We start from the raw sequence: 11,416 nt of genomic DNA, 5'->3' as shown, positions 1-11,416 counted from the left end.
TCGGCCTCAGCCTACAGCTCGGCAAAAGCCAACCAATCAAGCTCTGCTCTTAGGTCGGCATCAAGCTCTACTCTCAGATCGGTAACCAAAGCTGTTCGGTCTCAGTATTCGACCGAACAAGGAGTTAGTGGACCCATGCAGGATTTCCACAACTTCCAACACACCCACTACCACGTGGTGTCAACTCAGGCCACGATCGTAGGCCATGACCTACACGACATCCACGACTTAGTGGTGATGCAAGCCACGATCTTAGTTCATTGTATAAATAGAACTTAGATCTGGTAGAAAAAGGTTAAGCTCTCTAGAGATAAAACACCATATAGCAAATAGCAAGTTTGTATTTGTAAGCTGTAGAAAACAGATCAAGCAATACAATCTTGCCCTCCCTTTTTCCCGTGGACGTAGATTTACTTCAGTAAATCGAACCACGTAAATTCTTTGTGTCATAATCTTCATTCTCTACCAGCATTTACAAACATCAGAATTTCGCGGATTCATCATTAGGTCAATTCAAATTCTTGTCTATCGAATGTGAGAATTACTTATATTCCTAAGAAAGATAATAAGGTTAAACCACACCGCCATGTTTTTTTGTTCTAAAATTATCAACATTTTTTATTGGTTAATCATATACTTATATTTTATAGTGATGTTTATTACTCCTTTCAAGATCTCATTTTCCTATTTTGGTCAATCTACTAAAACATGGTCAACATTCCACTAACATTTCTTAAAACTCCTGCAATAAAAGAGTAAGACTTTTATTACTGGATGAAAGGGAGTAGAAAATGACTCTTTAAGAACTTGTTTTTTGAGATATTCAAAGGTAGTGGTCACACAATTTAAAGATTTTACAGGGATCAGACATGGTCTCCTTCACTAAGATTTTATGCTCAATACATGGAGCAAAAATTTAGTAATCTAAACTTATTTTCAAAAGGATTGTTTTTAGTTAATCACAATAGCATAAATAATTTTTCTCATTATTTTTCTTTATTTCTGCATTGTGATTGGCTGGATACAACATGTCTGGACCACGATATATCTACTGTCAGTATATTAGTAAATTTCTAATCTTTCTGAAAGCAAATGGTCCAGAGTTTCTCTTTTTCATTGTTTTTTCACTTTATCCAACCCTAGTACAATATGGAAAGTGAGAGACTTATAATTTATCTTTCCCTTAGACATGGTCCCTTGTTTTACCCCAAAACACCATGATTGCAATTATGCTCACTTTCATTTATTCCAATACCAATAATCACAACTTTCTCCATATATCTACGAACATTCCATTTCTCTGAATTCCAAGTTCCTCACTCTCAAAACCATCCCATATATATGGCGGAATCCGCCGAGACCAAAAAGATCATCGACCCCGCCCGGGTGGAAATCGACACTTCGCCGCCGTTCGAGTCCGTTAAGGAGGCCGTCGACCACTTCGGCGGCAGAGGCCATTGGATTCCTCCTCACTTAGCTGCTCCGCCCAATGTAATTGCTTCTTTTCTTTCTTCTTCTTTTAGCACTTGAAATGTGAGGGTTTGGAGTGTTTGTGTAGGAAATAGAGTACTAATATTTATATAGGTGGACTAAAATGTGTCATGATTTTTTATCATCTTGGATGATTGAAAAAGAGAAACTATGATCATTCTTGAGAAATAGTTTAGCTCGCATTGAAGTTTCCATTGGTATTTTTTCCCCTAAGAATGAATTAATTGCTACATCTCCATCATAGAAACTTAGAGAAGACCAAGGATATACTCAATCTGTTTGTGAATATTCGTCTCATTTTCACTGGTGCTCGGGTTTAAAGAAATGTAAAGAAAAGTAAATGGAAAACCTTAGTAGAGTGTAAATCATACTTGAGGTCAATTTACCTAATAGTAAAAAATAAATGAGACATGTACATGTATTGACACACCAAAAAAAATGTAAGACATGTATTCACGGGCATAAGGAGTATAGAAATGTGACGAAATGAAATAAATCGATACACCTTAGACTAGTGTGGCCCATGTTAGTGGAACAGGATCTTAAAATCAACTGGTGATAGAAAATTTGACTCATTAGCATTTAATTGAACCAATTTCGAATCATATCATATTTGAAGCTCAGATATATTGTTGAGTCAGTCATTTTTCTGTTTGGATCTATGTATAATACTTGGTGAGCTAAAGTCTCTGCCTATAATCGTTGAAGTCTCTCTAGTACCATGTCAGTCATAGACTTATATAGTGATTTCAGTTCTCTAGTTATATCGATGTAAGATCCTCATGAGTGTGTGACTAACAAGATTGAGGTTTTCGATGCGGGGAAGATCGAAGAGCATGCAATGCAACTGGAGAGGGATCTTATAATGAAAGAGCAGCAAACACTCAACGTCTTGAAAGAGCTCAAGTCTGCAAAGAGGTTCGTGGAAGGCCTCAAACTGAATCTCAGCCCCGACCTAAACCCGGACCTCCGACACGACCAGAGCCCGGCGTGGCCCTCCCCTGGCCTCATGCTCCGCGAGCAGCTGAACCAGGCAAAGCTCAATCTGAGCCGAACGTCGGTTGATCTGGCCGCAATCCAAGGCTCTGTTGAATCCCTCAACAAGAATCTAAGAAAAGATCAAATCATGCTTCACAAGGCAACCAAGATTCAAATGCAAGAGAATAACCACCACCACCACCACCGCGAAGTCTCTCTAACCGTGTCAAGCAACAAGCAGGAGGCGACCACATTTGAGGCCGAGCAGTTCAAGAAGATGACTGAGGCCTCGAGGTACTGTTAGGAATTCTTGTCATCATCTACGGAAAATATAGATAATAATAAAAGAAAGAGCTAGAAATTTAGATCCTAAACTATGCAGGTATATCGTCATTCTTTAAAAATATCCCAGACGGATTTAATCGAAGATTTGATGTAATATCGCTAAAAATCATTTTCCACTATTTCCAAAAGCGCAAAATGTTACGAAATAGTGAAAAATGACTTCTAGCGATATTACATCAAATGTTAGACCAGTCTAGGAATATTTTTAAAAAATGAGGATTGCGTTTGATATTTTATATTCTATCATAATAAAATCTAGATTTATACTCACTCTTCGCATCCGTCTCATTTACTTCTGCTACTTTAATAAATGGACTTTGCGTTCCATTAATTCGTGCCGCTCATATTTTATTATAAAATTAATATATGTAGGACTCATCATATTTTATTATAAAATTAATATATGTAGGACTCAAACTCCACGAACTCTTTTCACTTACTATCCTTTATATATTTCTTAAAACCTTAGCGAATAAAGGTAAGACAATTAATCGCGGACGGAGATAGTGGTCAATATTGTGCGTTGAACATGTAAACACAACAGGCACGAGGTCATGGAGGCAATGGCCGAGATAGACCGCACCAAGGACTGCATCCGGATGGCCGAGATGAGGCTCCACGCCGCCAAGAAGATGGAGGATGCGGCCAAGGCAGTGGAGGCCATCGCCCTCGCCCGAGCCAACACCACCAACCATCATCCGTCATCAAACATCTGCGATGGGATTACGCTCTCCTTCGAGGAATTCAAGTCCTTGTCTCAGAAGGCTAAACAGGCGGACCAGCTCAAGTTCATCGACACATCTGTTACAGAGAAATTCGAGGACCAGAGCAGGTCCTCGGATTTCTTGGTGAGCAGTAGGAAGGTGGTGGTGGAAGACGAGGTGATGACGAGGCAGCACGTGTCGCTGAGCCAGATGCTGAGGGAGCAGAGCAAGGCTAGTGGTGGAGGAGGAGGAGAAGGGAATGTGCAGAAACAATACTTCATGCAGAGGAAGAAATTTGGGTTTATTCAAGTGCCTATTCCTACAAAGCAATCCAAGAAAAAGAGTAAAACATAGTAATAATTTTTCTACTTCTATGTTTTTTAATATATTGAGTGTTTCTTGGGATTTTTCGAAGTATTAATTGTGTAACATAATTGGTTGTATAATCTGATATAGTCTTGCCTCTGTTATTTCCAGATTTGTTTTGGAGATGATGCTCCTATTATGTTAATTCCAACTATTGTAGTACTCCTACTCTGTTTTGTACGTGTATGGATAATTGAGGGAAAAAAAATGAAATTTTATGATTTAATATTTCATTTTTAAACCACTTACTACTTGAACAAGCTTTAACCTAATTTCACAGTCCATAAAAAATTTAAATAAAAATTAAATTGAAAAAATAATACTCCTCCATACTTTGTTTTCGAGTTAATGGAATATTCATAAAGTTCAAAATTTATACCAAAAACAAAGAATAAAAAAGCCCGATAATGAAATAGTACCAAAATAAGGCCCAAAATAATAAATTAATCACCTGTATTTTAACGACTCTTCCAGAGCTCGATTGCCTTCCAAAAATGGAGAATGCGATGAGCTTCACCACTCGTTCTCTGCTACCTGTCACTCCCGCCTCCCCTCTCTCTCCATTCCCCTCATCCAAACTCACATTCTCGGTACTCTCTTCTTCTCCCCCCTAATTCCTATTTATGATTTTAACTTGTTTCTTCCTAATCATTTGCCTCTTTTAATCTGCCGTTGCCAGAGATTAAATCGCTCAAGCACAGCGGAAGAGCAGCAGCGCCGGTGTAAATCGCTAGTGGTTACGAACGCTTTCGGGTCGGATGAAAATGGGCAGCTCGACGGGTTCCCCAATTTACCTAACAAGATTTTCATGGAGGAGGTGATTTCTGCTCTTTTCCATTTCCCTTTAATTCTTTTAGTGTTTATTCTTTTTAGTTCTCGGTTCGCGTGGTTCCATCGACTTTGCAGTTTATTGCTTCATGAATTGAAGAATTGAGGGAGAATTTTTAGTAATTATAGGTTTTTGAGCTGTTTATTTGAGTTTTTTGTTGATTTTTTAATTTATTTTTATTATTTTGTCGAATTTGTATCTTGTAGTTTCTTCACTTTGAGAATTTGGAGAATTTTAATTAATTCATGGATTTTATTCTGACAAAATCGATTGATTATGAAGTTTTTAATCTCTCAGGGAACTAATTTTGCTGAATTCTTCAGGTAATTGGAGCAGAATATGGTGAAGGTTTTGAGACATTTAGACCTGAAGGTCCCCTTAAAGTTGATGTGGTAAGTTGTTAGGTGTACATTTTTTCATCACATCTTATTATCAACAATTCACTTTTCTTGGAAATCAGCAAGCAGATGATCAGTTACTGAAAATTGATGGGTTTGTATTGTTGGTGTCATACTAGGATTTTTTAAATGATAGAATGCAAGAAGGTTTCCTCCAAAGAATTCGTTATGCCATGAAGCCTGATGAAGCCTATGGCCTCATATTCTCTTGGGATGTTGTGGTAATCTTTTGGTTATAATCATGTGTGTTTGACCTCTAACTTGAATGGCATTTTATTGTACATAGTACAGTTTTAACTATGGAGATTGGATGTATTTCTACTGAATATGTATCGGTTCTTACAGGCAGACACTCAAGCCTTAAAATTGCGTGCTTGGGAACAACTTGCATCCGAAGAAGGTGAGGGCATTTCACTTGGGTTGGGTTAATTTCTCATTGTTGTGGATTTAGGTTTAGAAAGACAGGCCTATAGTATGGGTCTGTAGTTGAGATAACAGTTGCTTATTTAGTTATTTTGTCGTTAGTGTCAGATTCTAAAGTGTAAAAAACTTGAGTGCTTGACTTACAGTTGGAAACATTCCCTAGGATGTATGCATGATAAGTGCTTGAACAACTAGATATATTAGCATATAGGAATATCCAACATGAGCTTTGTGTTAATAACCACAATGAAATTTAATAAAGAATGTATCCTTTTCATTTATAGTAAACGAACTTGCGTATATGCTTCAATTCAGGATATAGCAATGATTTCTTTGTTGTATCGGCTAGGAAATTGACTTTTTCACTGAGCTATGTCGTGATGATTTACAAATATCTAGTGCTGGTGCTACTATAGCATTCGCTTCAGTGGACCATAATTTTGGTTGCTAAAAACAGCTGATTATTTGATGTTACGTGAAATATGTTTCTTTTAAAGTAGCCCAGTGGATGTATGCTTGCAGAAAATTATTTTTTGGTTTATTATTGATTTATTCTTTAATGTATGGATCGAAGGCAAGAAGAGCTCCATTAAGTTTGAGTTATTGTAAGTTCACTACTAATTATGCATACAAATAAACAATGTTCCGAGCTTCTAAGATGGTCAAGGGTTAGTTATGACTGAAGACATTTTTATTTCATGGTTTTAACTATTTAGCATATCCAGTTGGGAAAATCTGTGCTTTGATTGATGCTCCCTTATTAGGAAATGATGCCTTATGTAGCTCGACTAGGTTTTTGTGCATTCTTATATATTTGAGAAAAAAACACTTATTTTGCAGGAAAGGAGATTCCTAATGATGACAATATACAAAGATTTTTGCTTTATACTGGTGCCGATCATGTTCTAAGCAAGGTCTGAGTCTAAAGATTTTTAATAAGACGTAATGTATGTATAATATTCTAATTTGACTGGGTATTGAAGAATCATTACATCTATACTTTATATGCTCTCTATACTGACTAGGGCAGTGAATCCATGCATTGGCGTTTATAGACATTTCAGACATTCATTCTCTCGTTGTCTGCATTTCCCTTGTTTATGCAAGGAGAGAACGGTGGGGATGTGTGGGTGTTTGGCAGGTTTCTATAACATTCTTTTGGATGATTAAGTTAATAAAAAGCTTCAAATGGTCGAAAATTGAACTATCCAGCTAGTCTTTACAGCAATCTTCTTTTCTTTTTTTTTTGGGGGGGGGGGGGGGGGGGGGTTGGGGGGTTCGTATTTGGTGTTCTTACAAAGCATGAATAGTTATTACAGACTGAAAATTAAATAGTTATGCTGCATAATAATCCATTGCCTGCTTCTTTAGGTTATTCTATTGTCTATTGGAAGCATCATAAGGAGGTTTTCATAAGCTTGTCTATGCAAAAAGATTAATAGCACTTTGTTGAAGTTTCAATTCCTCCATTTAAAGTCCTGACATCTTTCTTCGACAAAATTTAGGTATTGCGCTGGGAACAGGCTGACAATGATGTAGATAGACTGAAGTCCAGGCTCTCTCAGTTATATTATGACAACCTTGTCAAAGTAGGATGATCAATAACTTTTATTTGTGTGCTTCGCTTTTCTTATATACTTCAATTAATTCTTGTATCCTCTCTTTAGTTTTCAGAACCTGTGGAAGGTCTAAAGGAATGGTTAGATGCTCTGTCTACATCTCGCATCCCTTGTGCAGTTGTTTCAGGTCTTGACCGTAAGAACATGGTTGACACTTTAGAAAGGATGGGCCTGAAAAATTATTTCCAGGTCTCTCTCTCTCTCTCTCTCTGACTGTGTGTGCATGTTAATGTGTATGTGTTTGTGAACGCAGGAACAAAGATGCTAGCAGATATGCTTTTACTTGCAAATTCGAATTATGGACGGATGTGTGTTAACAGTTTTCTTTTACGACAGTGCTCAGTATATTCTTCTCTTGGCCACTGTCCAATGTTGATTAACATTGTGTATGATCTTTCATGTACATCGTAGCTTGATCTGGTTCAAATCATAGTATTGTTTTTATCCGGACAAGTGTGGATTTAGTCTCACATTTAGATGCTTTCCTTTAGGCTTTATGTTGTACCTGGAAATCGACAAAATGACACCTAACTCCAAATTTCTATGACCTCTTGAACTGCTATGCATTAGGTTAAAATGCATGATCATTATTTGGTTTTCAAAGCTAAAAGTATCCGTTTTGGAGTTGCAGGCAGTAGTGTCGGAGGAAGACGGCATGGATTCCCTAGCCCATAGATTCCTTTCAGCATCTGTTAAGGTACATTCAGTTGCATTTTTTGGCTAGGAATTCTGCTGAATAAGAGAACAAAAATTACTTCACATATCCATACAGGAATATTTAAGCTGGTGCGACGCAGCTCTCTAACCCCTCTTATTTACCTTAAAATTGTCGCAGTTGGACAGAAAACCTGCCAAGTGTGTTGTATTCGAGGATGACCCCCGGGGAATAACAGCTGCTCATAATTGCACCATGATGGCTGTAGCTTTAATCGGCACCCATCCAGCGTACGTGACCCACAAATTGTCTCTATGCTATTTAGATATGCCAGCAATTTGCATCATGTTAATAACTTTGTGCAACTCGAGAATCATTTTCTGTTTGACATGCTGATGCTGTTCAGTTTAATCCAGGTATCAACTGGGGCAAGCTGACCTAGCCGTTGCTAGCTTTAACGAGCTTTCTGTGATCAATTTGCGGAGATTGTTTGCCCACAAAGGTTCGACCTTCATGGACTTGCAGAAACAGGTTGTGGAGAAAACACCTCCGAAGAGGAAGCTGACTATCGACACCATATACTGACACGGCACCTCTAGTCGACATCCCTTGTACATGTGTTGTAGTTAAGGGCTCAGCATTGCATATCCTTCTCCTTCCTCTATCTCATGTGTTTCTGTCGTTGAATGTCTCATATTTTTTGAATGCGAAGGGAAAAATATTCTGCATTGTGTACAAAGTGTATACTCATTTCATCAGTCTCAGATGTATAGTTTATGGCCGATTTTTCACCTCTAGTTGTTGCTTTTATATACAGTGCTATTGCTATATTTGTATATATACCTCTCTCTCTCTTCTGTTTTGAATATGAAAAAAAAAATTACCATACGAACTGGATGGAATAAAATAAGAGAGAATAAATTAGTGGAAAAGTGAAGATAGCAAATTAAAAAGTTTATTTTTTGTCAACTGAAGAAAGGATTCATAGTGTAAATTTGAAAAAAAAAATCAAGAATTTTTGTTAAATTGTTGTCGATCCACAATTTTAAAAATCAGTAGTAAAAACTATCTACTTTAATAAATTTTTTCAAATATAGTGAGTTTTCTATTTATAATATGTTGTTCATTTGGGACACACATGTTGGTGGTCTGGTCCTTGTAGAATTTTCCTAATGTCACCTAAATTTGACCTGATGACAAATTTTGAGCAAAAACATTAAAATTCATGATTTTACAATCGATTTTTAAAATCATAAAATTATCAGAATTTAATCAAAATTCAGAATTATTTCGCCTTTTACCTTTTATTTAGCTAAAGACACCTCAAAAAATAATAAAACTGTGGAATTAAATGGAAGACTCATTAAAAAGAGTTTATAATGACCCAACTTTGCGATTTAAATTAGACCTCATTAGGTTTATGACAACAAACTACTATGAACAAACATAGATACATTCCTTAAATAGTTAGTTTTTGATCATCCATATTTATGTACCAACAACCGCAAAAAAAATGTGTTCACCTCAACAATACTATCTTTTTCCCTCCTGTGGCTTTGGATCCAACAGACCCGAAGCGCTCCCTGCTTCAATCTTCATCAAGGTATCATTTTTTTTGCATTTCCCAATATCCCATTTATGTTTTCTTACATTCACTGCAAACTTTTTGAATATTGCTTTAGATTATTTCAATAGGGTGTGCTCCTTGTGATCAGTTATGTCTAATTTGATGTGTTTTTGCAAATGTATTGTAAGAAAATAGGAATTATGTTCAATGTGTCAACAAAAGATCTTACATTTTTTATAATTTTACCCTACAGATTCTGCATATTGGTTTGGTGATTTATATCATGAATAATGTATAATTTTGGATGTTATGAAAGAAAGTTGTGTATAAGAGTGAAGTCACAAAATAATGCTAGCATTTTGATTTGATGTAGATGTTCTTCTTAGTCTTGAAGGATATCCAAACCCTGTGGGAATGCTGAAAGATGAATGTTCTTGCTGAGGATTACAGCTTTATTTTCCCTCAAATGGTTGGGTATGAAACTGCAAGAACATTGAGTTGTCTGTGTTTGATGATTTGAACAAGAGGAAATACGAAACGGCTGAGTTGCAGTTTCGTGTTTGTCGAAAATGGATACGAAGGAGAACATATTGATGAAGAAATATGAAGTGGGGAGGATGTTAGGTCAAGGTTCTTTTGCAAAAGTTTACTATGGCAGGAATCTTGGAACAGGACAGGGTGTGGCGATTAAGTGTATTAATAAACAAAAAGTAATGAAAGTCAGGCTCGTGAAACAGATCAAACGCGAGATATCTGTCATGAACTTGGTCAGACACCCGAACATCATGCATCTCGAAGAAGTGATGGCCACCAAGACCAAGATATACTTTGTGATGGAGTATGCCAAAGGGGGCGAGCTTTTCAAGAAGATCGCCAAATGCAGACTCAAGGAAGAAACCGCGAGAAAATACTTCCAGCAGTTGATGGGTGCTGTTGTGTTTTGCCACAGCAGAGGCGTCTATCACCGCGATTTGAAGCCAGAGAATCTGCTTCTGGACGACGAGGGGAACTTGAAGGTGTCGGATTTTGGTCTAAGCGCAGTCGCAGAGTCCAAACGACAAGATGGCTTGCTTCACACAACGTGTGGGACTCCAGCCTATGTTGCTCCTGAGGTTATAACGAGGAAAGGGTACGATGGGGCCAAATCCGACATCTGGTCGTGCGGGGTGATTCTGTTTGTTATGCTCGCTGGCCATCTTCCGTTCTACTGCACGAATCTCATGGATATGTATCGAAAGATAGCCAAGTGTAGTTACAAATGCCCTCATTGGTTCTCTCCTCAAGTGAGGAGGCTCTTGTCTAAGATTCTTGATCCCAACCCCGAAACGAGGATCTCAGCTGCAGAAATCATGGAGCATCCGTGGTTCAAGGCAGGGGCATGCGTGGAAAAGCCGGCTACTACTGTAGAAACGGGCGTTGTTGCAAGGCCTTTAGGGCTTGATGATGCTACAGAGCTTGCAAGACCGGATAATCTGAATGCATTTGACATCATATCTCTCTCAAGTGGATTTGACCTGTCCAGTTTGTTTGTGAGCCGCGACCAGAAGGATGATGTCCGGTTCACATCAACAAGGTCAGCTTCTTGCATCGTGTCAAAGCTTGAGGATGTGGCACGAGAGTCGGGGTTCAAACTTATGAAGAAGGAGCGCGGGTCGTTCAAGCTCGACAGGTCTAGTGAAGGTACCAAGAGAGAGGGCTTGTCCATTGATGTGGAGATATATGGAATTGGCCCTTCATACCATTTGGTGGAGATGAAGAAATCTAGTGGTGATTTGATGGAATACCAACATTTGCTAAGACAAACTTCATTTGGGGAAATAGTTTGGTCTTGGCTAGGAGAGCAACAACATGAACATCACTAGTGTATATCTATACCTTCCAACACAATATTGAATTCAAGATTGTTGTTTTGAAAATTTGTAAGAACTGTAAAAAGGTGGATTGAGTGTAATTAATATCATCAAATAATTAGCTTATCAATGAATAATAGTGTAATTTTTGAAATCAATTAAATGGAGAAATTAAAAATATAAGAAAAAAA

The 11,416-nt window shown here is 37.6% G+C and overlaps 3 protein-coding genes across 4 annotated transcripts; all 3 read left to right on the top strand.

The window, feature by feature from the left end:
- The first annotated feature begins 1,160 nt into the window (after window positions 1-1,160).
- On the top strand, window positions 1,161-4,112 carry LOC121761163 (WEB family protein At2g40480-like). 2 transcript variants are annotated; one of them, XM_042156762.1, is made up of 3 exons: window positions 1,161-1,491; window positions 2,294-2,763; window positions 3,359-4,112. In XM_042156762.1, exons 1-3 carry the CDS (start codon window positions 1,342-1,344, stop codon window positions 3,870-3,872), a joined length of 1,134 nt encoding a protein of 377 aa, XP_042012696.1. In that variant the 5' UTR covers window positions 1,161-1,341; the 3' UTR covers window positions 3,873-4,112. The 2 variants fall into 2 exon arrangements, with proteins under 2 accessions (XP_042012696.1, XP_042012697.1); XM_042156763.1 differs by having other exon boundaries at window positions 1,166-1,491; window positions 2,318-2,763.
- Window positions 4,113-4,330: 218 nt separating this feature from the next.
- On the top strand, window positions 4,331-8,601 carry LOC121762410 (5-amino-6-(5-phospho-D-ribitylamino)uracil phosphatase, chloroplastic-like). Its single transcript, XM_042158287.1, has 11 exons — window positions 4,331-4,474; window positions 4,564-4,701; window positions 5,037-5,105; window positions 5,231-5,332; window positions 5,457-5,511; window positions 6,375-6,448; window positions 7,040-7,123; window positions 7,202-7,342; window positions 7,785-7,850; window positions 7,989-8,098; window positions 8,225-8,601. Exons 1-11 carry the CDS (start codon window positions 4,379-4,381, stop codon window positions 8,391-8,393), a joined length of 1,104 nt encoding a protein of 367 aa, XP_042014221.1. The 5' UTR covers window positions 4,331-4,378; the 3' UTR covers window positions 8,394-8,601.
- A 1,230-nt stretch (window positions 8,602-9,831) lies between these two features.
- LOC121762314 (CBL-interacting protein kinase 18-like) lies at window positions 9,832-11,355 on the top strand. The gene has a single exon (XM_042158146.1). It carries the CDS (start codon window positions 9,945-9,947, stop codon window positions 11,235-11,237), a length of 1,293 nt encoding a protein of 430 aa, XP_042014080.1. The 5' UTR covers window positions 9,832-9,944; the 3' UTR covers window positions 11,238-11,355.
- Window positions 11,356-11,416: the final 61 nt, after the last annotated feature.

The sequence above is a fragment of the Salvia splendens genome, chromosome 13 (assembly GCF_004379255.2).
Source record: "Salvia splendens isolate huo1 chromosome 13, SspV2, whole genome shotgun sequence".
Classification (NCBI taxonomy): domain Eukaryota; kingdom Viridiplantae; phylum Streptophyta; class Magnoliopsida; order Lamiales; family Lamiaceae; genus Salvia; species Salvia splendens.
This window is presented reverse-complemented; position numbering and strand designations above follow the sequence as displayed.